This window comes from Rhopilema esculentum, chromosome 20, assembly GCF_057945365.1.
Source record: "Rhopilema esculentum isolate cy_ngs chromosome 20, ASM5794536v1, whole genome shotgun sequence".
Lineage (NCBI taxonomy): Eukaryota > Metazoa > Cnidaria > Scyphozoa > Rhizostomeae > Rhizostomatidae > Rhopilema > Rhopilema esculentum.
Window position 1 is genome coordinate 4,546,911 of NC_142834.1, and position 15,238 is coordinate 4,562,148.

The following is a 15,238-nucleotide window of genomic DNA, read 5'->3' on the forward strand; positions in this document are numbered from 1 at the left end:
AATTTCAAATATTTTTTAATCAGATCCAAAATTGTGTTAGTATGTAATGAATTGTGCTCTAGTTTAATTTTATCCCATCCTTCAAGTAGTCAGGGAAGATTTAGGGGTTTCATTTTTTGGTATCTGATATTCTTGAAATAAGACAATTGGTTACTAATTTCATACAGTGAATTTTTTTAATTAGATTCAAATTTGCATTCTACCTAGTGAATTGTGAGGTGGTTTAATCTTATCCTGTCCTACAAGCAGTCAGATAATTTTTAGGGGTACCTGTCATACTTAAAATAAGACCATTATGTACAAACACCATGGTACACTCTCCTATGCCAAAAAGCCGAAAACGGTCTATCTTGTGGGACTGAATACGTTGTGAATCTGAGTTGGTTTCAACATCACTGCTATTTTTCAAAGCATCTTGAACATTTAGTAGTTCGGACATTTTGCCTTACTTTTAATGAATGTTTCATTAATTTTCATGCAAATAATACTTTGACAATTATCATGTAAGTAAGGTCAGAGAAAGAACTTATATTGGACAATTAAAGAACTATCCCTTAAACAGAGAGCATTGTATTCAATAGGACCCTGTTCTAATTTATCACAAATAGTCTAGTGGTTGATTTTAAAATAGACTTCCTTGGATAATAAAGCCAACAATGATGTCAAATTACTTTTCTAAGGTCTATTTTCTGTTCACACCTGCAAAGTATACTCCAGTACAAGGGGAAGTTGTTACCTGTTTGAAGGCTTCAGTATAGGGGTCTTAACTGGAACTTTACTCTAGAAAGTCAGAATTTCAGGAGATCTCAAGAGACATGTTTGAATTGGCAAACTGAAACCAGTGAGAACCAAACCCCCCATTACAATGTTTCAATGTAGGGTGCGCGAATGACGAGAATGATTACTAGAAAATCGATTAAAACCATCAAATAGCATTCTGCCTGTGGACATTAATTCTCAGAGTAAGGTTGTATTAAAAGGTAGAACAATTGCATCAATGATTGCATTTTCCAGCGAACTAGGATCAGTAAAATTCGAAAATTTATCCGCCTTCTGCGGTAACTATGGTGCCGCCTCAGGTATTATCTTTCTTGGACTTGTTTACTGTGACACGAACAATAATTTGCAAACTACCATATTATTAAATGACGTCTTTTTATTACTCAGAAAAGTTTAGAATATTGAGAATATAGAAATATCACGGAAAGATCTACAAAGAACTTTCTTCATTTATGTCTTTGTTTTTTAGGGACATTTTATTATAAAAGCGAGTAACCCACATGAAATATTAATCCATAATCTCTGAATAGATGCTCTTTCTTGTTTGTTAAATTCATGTCCTTTCATAATCTAAATGTTTGTGCAACTGGGATTCCATGTTTTCTTTTCGATTGCCTAACCTCCTTGTCTGAAGATCAAGTCCCTCCGTCGGGGAATTTCTAGCGCCACCACTGCCCTGAGACCCCTAGCACTAAACCCCAGTTCGGAGTCCATAATGTGTATTGCCGGTATGAAAATGAAAGTTTTTAATGATAAAAGCATATGGCTCTACGGGGCTGACTTCATCATACTTTTTTATACAACAAAGGAAAATTACAAAAATAAATGTTAAAACGTTTTCATTCCAAAAACTCTCAGCCAAGTACGAGATAAAAAGTCCTTGAAGGCTTTACAATACTTTTACTGAATTTTTTACCTCAAAAGAACAAGCAACGAACGCTTTCGTTTCGATCAATGACATGCTGATCTTTCCTTTGCTCGGCTTAAACCCCCCCCCCCCCCCCCCCACCAACACCACACTGTAACAGGAATAGCCTCCTCTAATATGATTGGACAATTTAGTATCCGTAGTCTCGTTTTCGTGTTTAATTAAATGAATGAACCTATCATATTTTCTTAGCCCTTAATCATCTTTTGTTTGTATATTATTATTTAAGTGACTTATTTTACATGAAAAGGGAGTTGTTGCCGAAATGGCAAAAGCGTAACAAGAGCGTCTTTTTATGCATCTCGATTCTTTGAGGGAAACCTCTCACAACACCTTCTCAGTGCTGGCTTTGTGCCTGCTCCAAACTTTCAAAGTTTGTCTAGAATCCAAGAATTCTTATTGAGCCACTCTGAAGGAGCGTTAAGAGATGCTTCCTCACTGCATATCTGTATTGGAATACACCTCTGAAGAAAATGCAATAATCTGCAAAGTACATTTACAACGAAGCTCATATCTCGTTAGGAGTACAAAAAATTCAGTGCCAAAAGTTTCGGTTTCCTAGATATTTTTTAAGTCTCTGTGTAAATCTCGATGAGAACCAGAATGAAGAGCCAGTATAGGCGTTGGTTCAACCCATAGACTCGAATTTCTTGGATGCAGAGGGCAAAAGAAAAGAAAGTGAAGATGAGCTGCATACCTCGTAAGTTTATGTCAAAGGAGATGAAAAAAATGAAAATTGATACGCAAACAACATAAAAGATTATTTTTTTGCCATTTCGGAAGTTTAACGAAGTCAAACTAGATTTTTCTAGCGTTTGAAGATTTCGTTTGAAGAAAAAATTCCCGTTTCAAAATAATTCAGTGGGATTAATTTTTGATTGCCCTCAAACCACTCGATTTGTTTCAATATTCATGTTTTTCTTCCACGGAAGAGATTTACCTTCCCATCATGCTCGGGCACAGAGAGGTTATAGAGGCCCCTGGTGTAAAAAAGGGGAAGTGCGGATCACTTGCGAGCAAAAAGCGAGCAGAAAATCTGGTAGCCTGTGCTCCAGACCCTATCTGGCAATTACGCCCCTAAGATTTGCTTAAGATACATTTCAGAACGATTTCTCGCAGTAGTTTCGAGACGTTAAATGGTCGTCAATTATCCGACAAAAGCCCTAATTTTCTGACAAGATCGCTGATTGGGGGGGGGGGGGGGGGCATACCCTCCATAATTTCTGGCACTGAGGGATATTATTCAAACCAGCAACAGAAACAAATTAATTTCCAGCATGAAATTTGTCCCAAAAAATTTTCCAGACGACAGTTTGCAATTTTTCTCTACTTTTTTAACATTTTTCTCATTTCAACATACCAAACAAATTACTTTAGAAATTCATGGTCCCAAGAAGGGGTTTGTTTTACAATTGTTTCTGTTTTCCATTTGAATTTTGAAAATCCACTGGTTACAGGAAATTACTGGAAAACAATTTTTTCTCGCAGGAGGTTTTTGTCAAATACGACGGCTATAGTCTTTAACGGAGATAACGTCTTTGATTCTAATTTTGTATTCATGTATCCCCTGCTTTTCTTCACCATCCCAGTTTTACTTTATTGAAGAATTTTGGTATCAAATATTCCATTCTCTTTTCACAGGGCACATTATATCTATAAATGAATAGCCATCTGTAATTGTGTATCTTTAAAATAAACTTTGCCGAAATTCTTGACCCAAAAAAAGTAATCTGAGCACCCCTTACTAAGTATAATACGAGCATCGTCTCCCTTTTGGTAAAAGAGGCCCAATAATTGTAATTGAAAGCTCTTTGCTGATCACCAGCAAAGGCTTCTGGCTTGATAACCCTTTCAATAAAAGTTTTTTAAAAAGTCATTTCATATTCTCTTGCATAAAAAAGGGGAAAAAGGTAGCCACCTAACAATTCCTAAAATGCACTTAGCACCAAGCATTGAGTTGGTTGCGCTAGGCTTTCGCATATTGAACCTTCCTGAAACCATTCGATTTTGTTATTAATTTCTATCTGTTTATGTTGCGTAAGCTTTACTTTTAACTGAGCTCATGAACTAAACTCCCCCCTCCCCCCTGGCCCTCCAATTATGTCTACCCTGCTACGTGGTATTGACTTTACTGTATTTCCATTATCCTTGTAAAAACTATGGTTTTCAGCATGCTACATAGTCCTTAAGAATTCGATTTTCAAATAGCCCCTGGACCTGAAACCTTTGAGAAATGGAACACGTGATGGAAGTCTTTGTTCTGAGTCTTCATCATTCTTGTAAAATAATGGGTAATATATTATTAATGCATTAAAACTATTGGCTTTTGGTGTCAATATATAATGTGTATCTCAATTAGCCATATTCTTAGAAAAGCATTTTACACTACTGACTGTGCGATTCTGCTGTAAAAGTTAGAAGCATATGGCACCTGAGAACAAAGAATCCCTGAGAACAGAGAACAAAGAGTACCCTGACTGGGGTCTTGTTCCAAGTTTTTAAAACTACAACCAGAAATAAAATGCCTTCCCTTTTTTCTCCAACTTTCTGGGTGTTTGTCCAAAAGGGACCACAGTTGGCAAATAGAGAAGGAGAGTCACATGGCACATTACAGAGAACAATTCAAACCCCAGCCCAGATATCAAAACCCTTTTTCTTCGTAAAAACTCTCAAAATATGAATTCTGTTGCAGATCATAATACTTGGTTACGGAGACTTGTGTATGAATGACGAGGGCATGGTAAGTGCTATTTTGTTCACTTTTTAAGAAAATACCTGCTTTGTCTTCCTAATCTAAACATTTGATTCTATTCTTTTTATTTTTCTTTTTTAATACTTTAGAGCATTATTTTTTGTTCTGCCCCCGTCCTCTTTTCGTTAAATTAATCCTTGATTATCTTCTTTTCAAAGTCCTTCTTTAAATCCATTAAATCTTTTTATTTTTCTTTTTTTCTCTTCAATACTTTAGAGCATTATTTGTTGTGCTGCCCCCGTCCTCTTTTCGTTAAAAAAATCCTTGATAATCCCCACTTTAAACTCCTTCTTTAAATCCATTAAATCTTTTTTTTTCTTTTTTTCTCTTTGATACTTTAGAGCATTATTTGTTGTGCTGCCCCCGTCCTCTTTTCGTTAAATTAATCCTTGATAATCCTCACTTAAAACTCCTTCTTTCAATCCATTAAATCTTTTTATTTTTCTTTTTTTCTCTTTGATACTTTAGAGCATTATTTGTTGTGCTGCCCCCGTCCTCTTTTCGTTAAATTAATCCTTGATTTTTTCACTTGAAACTCTTTCTTTAAATCCATTAAATCTTTTTATTTTTCTTTTTTTCTCTTTGATACTTTAGCGCAATATTTGTTGTTCTGCCCCCGTCCTCTTTTCGTTAAATTAATCCTTCATACTCCTCACTTGAAACTCCTTCTTTCAATCCTTTAAATCTTTTTATTTTTCTTTTTTTCTCTTTGATACTTTAGAGCATTATTTGTTGTTCTGCCCCTGTCCTCTTTTCGTTAAATTAATCCTTGATAATCCTCACTTAAAACTCCTTCTTTCAATCCATTAAATCTTTTTATTTTTCTTTTTTTCTCTTTGATACTTTAGAGCATTATTTGTTGTGCTGCCCCCGTCCTCTTTTCGTTAAATTAATCCTTGATTTTTTCACTTGAAACTCTTTCTTTAAATCCATTAAATCTTTTTATTTTTCTTTTTTTCTCTTTGATACTTTAGCGCAATATTTGTTGTTCTGCCCCCGTCCTCTTTTCGTTAAATTAATCCTTCATACTCCTCACTTGAAACTCCTTCTTTCAATCCTTTAAATCTTTTTATTTTTCTTTTTTTCTCTTTGATACTTTAGAGCATTATTTGTTGTTCTGCCCCTGTCCTCTTTTCGTTAAATTAATCCTTGATAATCCTCACTTGAAACTCCTTCTTTCAATCCATTAAATCTTTTTATTTTTCTTTTTTTCTCTTTGATACTTTAGAGCATTATTTGTTGTGCTGCCCCCGTCCTCTTTTCGTTCAATTAATCCTTGATTTTTTCACTTGAAACTCTTTCTTTAAATCCATTAAATCTTTTTATTTTTCTTTTTTTCTCTTTGATACTTTAGCGCAATATTTGTTGTTCTGCCCCCGTCCTCTTTTCGTTAAATTAATCCTTCATACTCCTCACTTGAAACTCCTTCTTTCAATCCTTTAAATCTTTTTATTTTTCTTTTTTTCTCTTTGATACTTTAGAGCATTATTTGTTGTTCTGCCCCTGTCCTCTTTTCGTTAAATTAATCCTTGATAATCCTCACTTAAAACTCCTTCTTTCAATCCATTAAATCTTTTTATTTTTCTTTTTTTCTCTTTGATACTTTAGAGCATTATTTGTTGTTTTGCCCCCGTCCTCTTTTCGTTAAATTAATCCTTGATAATCCTCACTTAAAACTCCTTCTTTCAATCCATTAAATCTTTTTATTTTTCTTTTTTTCTCTTTAATACTTTAGAGCATTATTTGTTGTTTTGCCCCCGTCCTCTTTTCGTTAAATTAATCCTTGATAATCCTCACTTAAAACTCCTTCTTTCAATCCATTAAATCTTTTTATTTTTCTTTTTTTCTCTTTGATACTTTAGAGCATTATTTGTTGTTCTGCCCCTGTCCTCTTTTCGTTAAATTAATCCTTGATAATCCTCACTTAAAACTCCTTCTTTCAATCCATTAAATCTTTTTATTTTTCTTTTTTTCTCTTTAATACTTTAGAGCATTATTTGTTGTTCTGCCCCCGTCCTCTTTTCGTTAAATTAATCCTTCATACTCCTCACTTGAAACTCCTTCTTTCAATCCTTTAAATCTTTTTATTTTTCTTTTTTTCTCTTTGATACTTTAGAGCATTATTTGTTGTTCTGCCCCTGTCCTCTTTTCGTTAAATTAATCCTTGATAATCCTCACTTAAAACTCCTTCTTTCAATCCATTAAATCTTTTTATTTTTCTTTTTTTCTTTTTAATACTTTAGAGCATTATTTGTTGTTTTGCCCCCGTCTTCTTTTCGTTAAATTGATCCTTGATAATCCTCACTTGAAACTCCTTCTTTCAATCCATTAAATCTTGTTATTTTTCTTTTTTTCTCTTTAATACTTTAGAGCATTATTTGTTGTTTTGCCCCCGTCCTCTTTTCGTTAAATTAATCCTTGATAATCCTCACCTAAAACTCCTTCTTTCAATCCATTAAATCTTTTTATTTTTCTTTTTTTCTCTTTAATACTTTAGAGCATTATTTGTTGTTCTGCCCCTGTCCTCTTTTCGTTAAATTAATCCTTGATAATCCTCACTTAAAACTCCTTCTCTCAATCCATTAAATCTTTTTATTTTTCTTTTTTTCTCTTTAATACTTTAGAGCATTATTTGTTGTTCTGCCCCTGTCCTCTTTTTGTTAAATTAATCCTTGATAATCCTCACTTAAAACTCCTTCTTTCAATCCATTAAATCTTTTTATTTTTCTTTTTTTCTCTTTAATACTTTAGAGCATTATTTGTTGTTTTGCCCCCGTCCTCTTTTCGTTAAATTAATCCTTGATAATCCTCACTTAAAACTCCTTCTTTCAATCCATTAAATCTTTTTATTTTTCTTTTTTTCTCTTTAATACTTTAGAGCATAATTTGTTGTTTTGCCCCCGTCCTCTTTTCGTTAAATTAATCCTTGATAATCCTCACTTAAAACTCCTTCTTTCAATCCATTAAATCTTTTTATTTTTCTTTTTTTCTCTTTAATACTTTAGAGCATTATTTGTTGTTCTGCCCCTGTCCTCTTTTCGTTAAATTAATCTTTGATAATCCTCACTTAAAACTCCTTCTTTCAATCCATTAAATCTTTTTATTTTTCTTTTTTTCTCTTTAATACTTTAGAGCATTATTTGTTGTTTTGCCCCCGTCCTCTTTTCGTTAAATTAATCCTTGATAATCCTCACTTAAAACTCCTTCTTTCAATCCATTAAATCTTTTTATTTTTCTTTTTTTCTCTTTAATACTTTAGAGCATTATTTGTTGTTTTGCCCCCGTCCTCTTTTCGTTAAATTTATCCTTGATAATCCTCACTTAAAACTCCTTCTTTTAATCTATTAAATCTTTTTATTTTTCTTTTTTTCTCTTTGATACTTTAGAGCATTATTTGTTGTTCTGCCCCCGTCCTCTTTTCGTTAAATTAATCCTTGATAATCCTCACTTAAAACTCCTTCTTTTAATCCATTAAATCTTTTTATTTTTCTTTTTTTCTCTTTGATACTTTAGAGCATTATTTGTTGTTCTGCCCCCGTCCTCTTTTCGTTAAAACAATCCTTGATAATCCTCACTTAAAACTCCTTCTTTTAATCCATTAAATCTTTTTCTTTTTCTTTTTTTCTCTTTGATACTTTAGAGCATTATTTGTTGTTCTGCCCCTGTCCTCTTTTCGTTAAATTAATTCTTGATAATCCTCACTTAAAACTCCTTCTTTAATCCATTAAATCTTTTTCTTTTTCTTTTTTTCTCTTTGATACTTTAGAGCATTATTTGTTGTGCTGCCCCCGTCCTCTTTTCGTTGAATTAATCCTTGATTTTTTCACTTGAAACTCTTTCTTTAAATCCATTAAATCTTTTTATTTTTCTTTTTTTCTCTTTGATACTTTAGCGCAATATTTGTTGTTCTGCCCCCGTCCTCTTTTCGTTAAATTAATCCTTCATACTCCTCACTTGAAACTCCTTCTTTCAATCCTTTAAATCTTTTTATTTTTCTTTTTTTCTCTTTGATACTTTAGAGCATTATTTGTTGTTCTGCCCCTGTCCTCTTTTCGTTAAATTAATCCTTGATAATCCTCACTTAAAACTCCTTCTTTCAATCCATTAAATCTTTTTATTTTTCTTTTTTTCTCTATAATACTTTAGAGCATTATTTGTTGTTCTGCCCCTGTCCTCTTTTCGTTAAATTAATCCTTGATAATCCTCACTTAAAACTCCTTCTTTTAATCCATTAAATCTTTTTCTTTTTCTTTTTTTCTCTTTGATACTTTAGAGCATTATTTGTTGTGCTGCCCCCGTCCTCTTTTCGTTGAATTAATCCTTGATTTTTTCACTTGAAACTCTTTCTTTAAATCCATTAAATCTTTTTATTTTTCTTTTTTTCTCTTTGATACTTTAGCGCAATATTTGTTGTTCTGCCCCCGTCCTCTTTTCGTTAAATTAATCCTTCATACTCCTCACTTGAAACTCCTTCTTTCAATCCTTTAAATCTTTTTCTTTTTCTTTTTTTCTCTTTGATACTTTAGAGCATTATTTGTTGTTCTGCCCCTGTCCTCTTTTCGTTAAATTAATTCTTGATAATCCTCACTTAAAACTCCTTCTTTTAATCCATTAAATCTTTTTCTTTTTCTTTTTTTCTCTTTGATACTTTAGAGCATTATTTGTTGTGCTGCCCCCGTCCTCTTTTCGTTGAATTAATCCTTGATTTTTTCACTTGAAACTCTTTCTTTAAATCCATTAAATCTTTTTATTTTTCTTTTTTTCTCTTTGATACTTTAGCGCAATATTTGTTGTTCTGCCCCCGTCCTCTTTTCGTTAAATTAATCCTTCATACTCCTCACTTGAAACTCCTTCTTTCAATCCTTTAAATCTTTTTATTTTTCTTTTTTTCTCTTTGATACTTTAGAGCATTATTTGTTGTTCTGCCCCTGTCCTCTTTTCGTTAAATTAATCCTTGATAATCCTCACTTAAAACTCCTTCTTTTAATCCATTAAATCTTTTTATTTTTCTTTTTTTCTCTATAATACTTTAGAGCATTATTTGTTGTTTTGCCCCCGTCCTCTTTTCGTTAAATTAATCCTTGATAATCCTCACTTAAAACTCCTTCTTTCAATCCATTAAATCTTTTTATTTTTCTTTTTTTCTCTTTGATACTTTAGAGCATTATTTGTTGTTCTGCCCCTGTCCTCTTTTCGTTAAATTAATCCTTGATAATCCTCACTTAAAACTCCTTCTTTCAATCCATTAAATCTTTTTATTTTTCTTTTTTTCTCTTTGATACTTTAGAGCATTATTTGTTCTGCTGCCCCCGTCCTCTTTTCGTTAAATTAATCCTTGATAATCCTCACTTAAAACTCCTTCTTTCAATCCTTTAAATCTTTTTATTTTTCTTTTTTTCTCTTTGATACTTTAGAGCATTATTTGTTGTTCTGCCCCTGTCCTCTTTTCGTTAAATTAATCCTTGATAATCCTCACTTAAAACTCCTTCTTTCAATCCATTAAATCTTTTTATTTTTCTTTTTTTCTCTTCAATACTTTAGAGCATTATTTGTTGTGCTGCCCCCGTCCTCTTTTCGTTAAATAAATCCTTGATAATCCCCACTTTAAACTCCTTCTTTAAATCCATTAAATCTTTTTTTTTCTTTTTTTCTCTTTGATACTTTAGAGCATTATTTGTTGTGCTGCCCCCGTCCTCTTTTCGTTAAATTAATCCTTGATAATCCTCACTTAAAACTCCTTCTTTCAATCCATTAAATCTTTTTATTTTTCTTTTTTTCTCTTTGATACTTTAGAGCATTATTTGTTGTGCTGCCCCCGTCCTCTTTTCGTTAAATTAATCCTTGATTTTTTCACTTGAAACTCTTTCTTTAAATCCATTAAATCTTTTTATTTTTCTTTTTTTCTCTTTGATACTTTAGCGCTTTTTTTTTTGTTCTGCCCCCGTCCTCTTTTCGTTAAATTAATCCTTCATACTCCTCACTTGAAACTCCTTCTTTCAATCCTTTAAATCTTTTTATTTTTCTTTTTTTCTCTTTGATACTTTAGAGCATTATTTGTTGTTCTGCCCCTGTCCTCTTTTCGTTAAATTAATCCTTGATAATCCTCACCTCAAACTCCTTCTTTCAATCCATTAAATCTTTTTATTTTTCTTTTTTTCTCTTTGATACTTTAGAGCATTATTTGTTGTGCTGCCCCCGTCCTCTTTTCGTTAAATTAATCCTTGATTTTTTCACTTGAAACTCTTTCTTTAAATCCATTAAATCTTTTTATTTTTCTTTTTTTCTCTTTGATACTTTAGCGCAATATTTGTTGTTCTGCCCCCGTCCTCTTTTCGTTAAATTAATCCTTCATACTCCTCACTTGAAACTCCTTCTTTCAATCCTTTAAATCTTTTCATTTTTCTTTTTTTCTCTTTGATACTTTAGAGCATTATTTGTTGTTCTGCCCCTGTCCTCTTTTCGTTAAATTAATCCTTGATAATCCTCACTTGAAACTCCTTCTTTCAATCCATTAAATCTTTTTATTTTTCTTTTTTTCTCTTTGATACTTTAGAGCATTATTTGTTGTTCTGCCCCTGTCCTCTTTTCGTTAAATTAATCCTTGATAATCCTCACTTAAAACTCCTTCTTTCAATTCATTAAATCTTTTTATTTTTCTTTTTTTCTCTATAATACTTTAGAGCATTATTTGTTGTTTTGCCCCCGTCCTCTTTTCGTTAAATTAATCCTTGATAATCCTCACTTAAAACTCCTTCTTTCAATCCATTAAATCTTTTTGTTTTTCTTTTTTTCTCTTTGATACTTTAGAGCATTATTTGTTGTTCTGCCCCTGTCCTCTTTTCGTTAAATTAATCCTTGATAATCCTCACTTAAAACTCCTTCTTTCAATCCATTAAATCTTTTTATTTTTCTTTTTTTCTCTTTGATACTTTAGAGCATTATTTGTTGTGCTGCCCCCGTCCTCTTTTCGTTAAATTAATCCTTGATTTTTTCACTTGAAACTCTTTCTTTAAATCCATTAAATCTTTTTATTTTTCTTTTTTTCTCTTTGATACTTTAGCGCAATATTTGTTGTTCTGCCCCCGTCCTCTTTTCGTTAAATTAATCCTTCATACTCCTCACTTGAAACTCCTTCTTTCAATCCTTTAAATCTTTTTATTTTTCTTTTTTTCTCTTTGATACTTTAGAGCATTATTTGTTGTTCTGCCCCTGTCCTCTTTTCGTTAAATTAATCCTTGATAATCCTCACTTAAAACTCCTTCTTTCAATCCATTAAATCTTTTTATTTTTCTTTTTTTCTCTTTGATACTTTAGAGCATTATTTGTTGTGCTGCCCCCGTCCTCTTTTCGTTAAATTAATCCTTGATTTTTTCACTTGAAACTCTTTCTTTAAATCCATTAAATCTTTTTATTTTTCTTTTTTTCTCTTTGATACTTTAGCGCAATATTTGTTGTTCTGCCCCCGTCCTCTTTTCGTTAAATTAATCCTTCATACTCCTCACTTGAAACTCCTTCTTTCAATCCTTTAAATCTTTTCATTTTTCTTTTTTTCTCTTTGATACTTTAGAGCATTATTTGTTGTTCTGCCCCTGTCCTCTTTTCGTTAAATTAATCCTTGATAATCCTCACTTGAAACTCCTTCTTTCAATCCATTAAATCTTTTTATTTTTCTTTTTTTCTCTTTGATACTTTAGAGCATTATTTGTTGTTCTGCCCCTGTCCTCTTTTCGTTAAATTAATCCTTGATAATCCTCACTTAAAACTCCTTCTTTCAATTCATTAAATCTTTTTATTTTTCTTTTTTTCTCTATAATACTTTAGAGCATTATTTGTTGTTTTGCCCCCGTCCTCTTTTCGTTAAATTAATCCTTGATAATCCTCACTTAAAACTCCTTCTTTCAATCCATTAAATCTTTTTGTTTTTCTTTTTTTCTCTTTGATACTTTAGAGCATTATTTGTTGTTCTGCCCCTGTCCTCTTTTCGTTAAATTAATCCTTGATAATCCTCACTTAAAACTCCTTCTTTCAATCCATTAAATCTTTTTATTTTTCTTTTTTTCTCTTTGATACTTTAGAGCATTATTTGTTGTGCTGCCCCCGTCCTCTTTTCGTTAAATTAATCCTTGATTTTTTCACTTGAAACTCTTTCTTTAAATCCATTAAATCTTTTTATTTTTCTTTTTTTCTCTTTGATACTTTAGCGCAATATTTGTTGTTCTGCCCCCGTCCTCTTTTCGTTAAATTAATCCTTCATACTCCTCACTTGAAACTCCTTCTTTCAATCCTTTAAATCTTTTTATTTTTCTTTTTTTCTCTTTGATACTTTAGAGCATTATTTGTTGTTCTGCCCCTGTCCTCTTTTCGTTAAATTAATCCTTGATAATCCTCACTTAAAACTCCTTCTTTCAATCCATTAAATCTTTTTTTTTTTCTTTTTTTCTCTTTGATACTTTAGAGCATTATTTGTTGTGCTGCCCCCGTCCTCTTTTCGTTAAATTAATCCTTGATTTTTTCACTTGAAACTCTTTCTTTAAATCCATTAAATCTTTTTATTTTTCTTTTTTTCTCTTTGATACTTTAGCGCAATATTTGTTGTTCTGCCCCCGTCCTCTTTTCGTTAAATTAATCCTTCATACTCCTCACTTGAAACTCCTTCTTTCAATCCTTTAAATCTTTTTATTTTTCTTTTTTTCTCTTTGATACTTTAGAGCATTATTTGTTGTTCTGCCCCTGTCCTCTTTTCGTTCAATTAATCCTTGATTTTTTCACTTGAAACTCTTTCTTTAAATCCATTAAATCTTTTTATTTTTCTTTTTTTCTCTTTGATACTTTAGAGCATTATTTGTTGTTCTGCCCCCGTCCTCTTTTCGTTAAATTAATCCTTGATAATCCTCACTTAAAACTCCTTCTTTTAATCCATTAAATCTTTTTCTTTTTCTTTTTTTCTCTTTGATACTTTAGAGCATTATTTGTTGTTCTGCCCCCGTCCTCTTTTCGTTAAATTAATCCTTCATACTCCTCACTTGAAACTCCTTCTTTCAATCCTTTAAATCTTTTTATTTTTCTTTTTTTCTCTTTGATACTTTAGAGCATTATTTGTTGTTCTGCCCCTGTCCTCTTTTCGTTAAATTAATCCTTGATAATCCTCACTTGAAACTCCTTCTTTCAATCCATTAAATCTTTTTATTTTTCTTTTTTTCTCTTTGATACTTTAGAGCATTATTTGTTGTGCTGCCCCCGTCCTCTTTTCGTTCAATTAATCCTTGATTTTTTCACTTGAAACTCTTTCTTTAAATCCATTAAATCTTTTTATTTTTCTTTTTTTCTCTTTGATACTTTAGCGCAATATTTGTTGTTCTGCCCCTGTCCTCTTTTCGTTAAATTAATCCTTGATAATCCTCACTTAAAACTCCTTCTCTCAATCCATTAAATCTTTTTATTTTTCTTTTTTTCTCTTTAATACTTTAGAGCATTATTTGTTGTTCTGCCCCTGTCCTCTTTTTGTTAAATTAATCCTTGATAATCCTCACTTAAAACTCCTTCTTTCAATCCATTAAATCTTTTTATTTTTCTTTTTTTCTCTTTAATACTTTAGAGCATTATTTGTTGTTCTGCCACCGTCCTCTTTTCGTTAAATTAATCCGTGATAATCCTCACTTAAAACTCCTTCTTTCAATCCATTAAATCTTTTTATTTTTCTTTTTTTCTCTTTAATACTTTAGAGCATTATTTGTTGTTCTGCCCCTGTCCTCTTTTCGTTAAATTAATCTTTGATAATCCTCACTTAAAACTCCTTCTTTCAATCCATTAAATCTTTTTATTTTTCTTTTTTTCTCTTTAATACTTTAGAGCATTATTTGTTGTTCTGCCCCTGTCCTCTTTTCGTTAAATTAATCTTTGATAATCCTCACTTAAAACTCCTTCTTTCAATCCATTAAATCTTTTTATTTTTCTTTTTTTCTCTTTAATACTTTAGAGCATTATTTGTTGTTCTGCCCCTGTCCTCTTTTCGTTAAATTAATCTTTGATAATCCTCACTTAAAACTCCTTCTTTCAATCCATTAAATCTTTTTATTTTTCTTTTTTTCTCTTTAATACTTTAGAGCATTATTTGTTGTTTTGCCCCCGTCCTCTTTTCGTTAAATTAATCCTTGATAATCCTCACTTAAAACTCCTTCTTTCAATCCATTAAATCTTTTTATTTTTCTTTTTTTCTCTTTAATACTTTAGAGCATTATTTGTTGTTTTGCCCCCGTCCTCTTTTCGTTAAATTTATCCTTGATAATCCTCACTTAAAACTCCTTCTTTTAATCTATTAAATCTTTTTATTTTTCTTTTTTTCTCTTTGATACTTTAGAGCATTATTTGTTGTTCTGCCCCCGTCCTCTTTTCGTTAAATTAATCCTTGATAATCCTCACTTAAAACTCCTTCTTTTAATCCATTAAATCTTTTTATTTTTCTTTTTTTCTCTTTGATACTTTAGAGCATTATTTGTTGTTCTGCCCCCGTCCTCTTTTCGTTAAATTAATCCTTGATAATCCTCACTTAAAACTCCTTCTTTTAATCCATTAAATCTTTTTCTTTTTCTTTTTTTCTCTTTGATACTTTAGAGCATTATTTGTTGTTCTGCCCCTGTCCTCTTTTCGTTAAATTAATTCTTGATAATCCTCACTTAAAACTCCTTCTTTTAATCCATTAAATCTTTTTCTTTTTCTTTTTTTCTCTTTGATACTTTAGAGCATTATTTGTTGTGCTGCCCCCGTCCTCTTTTCGTTGA

At 31.6% G+C, this 15,238-nt stretch overlaps 1 protein-coding gene across 2 annotated transcripts in view; it reads left to right on the plus strand.

Annotated features, from left to right (window-relative positions):
• The window catches only part of LOC135696566 (uncharacterized), a 173,096-nt gene that overhangs the window by 88,809 nt on the left and 69,049 nt on the right, over positions 1–15,238 (plus strand). The window contains exon 4 of one of the 2 annotated variants that reach the window (XM_089114300.1): positions 4,401–4,448. The exons of the other annotated variant lie outside the window; for it this stretch is intronic. Coding sequence (XP_088970426.1) covers positions 4,401–4,448 — 48 coding nt within the window. The remainder of the gene's footprint in view (positions 1–4,400; positions 4,449–15,238) is intronic. 2 annotated transcript variants of the gene reach the window in all.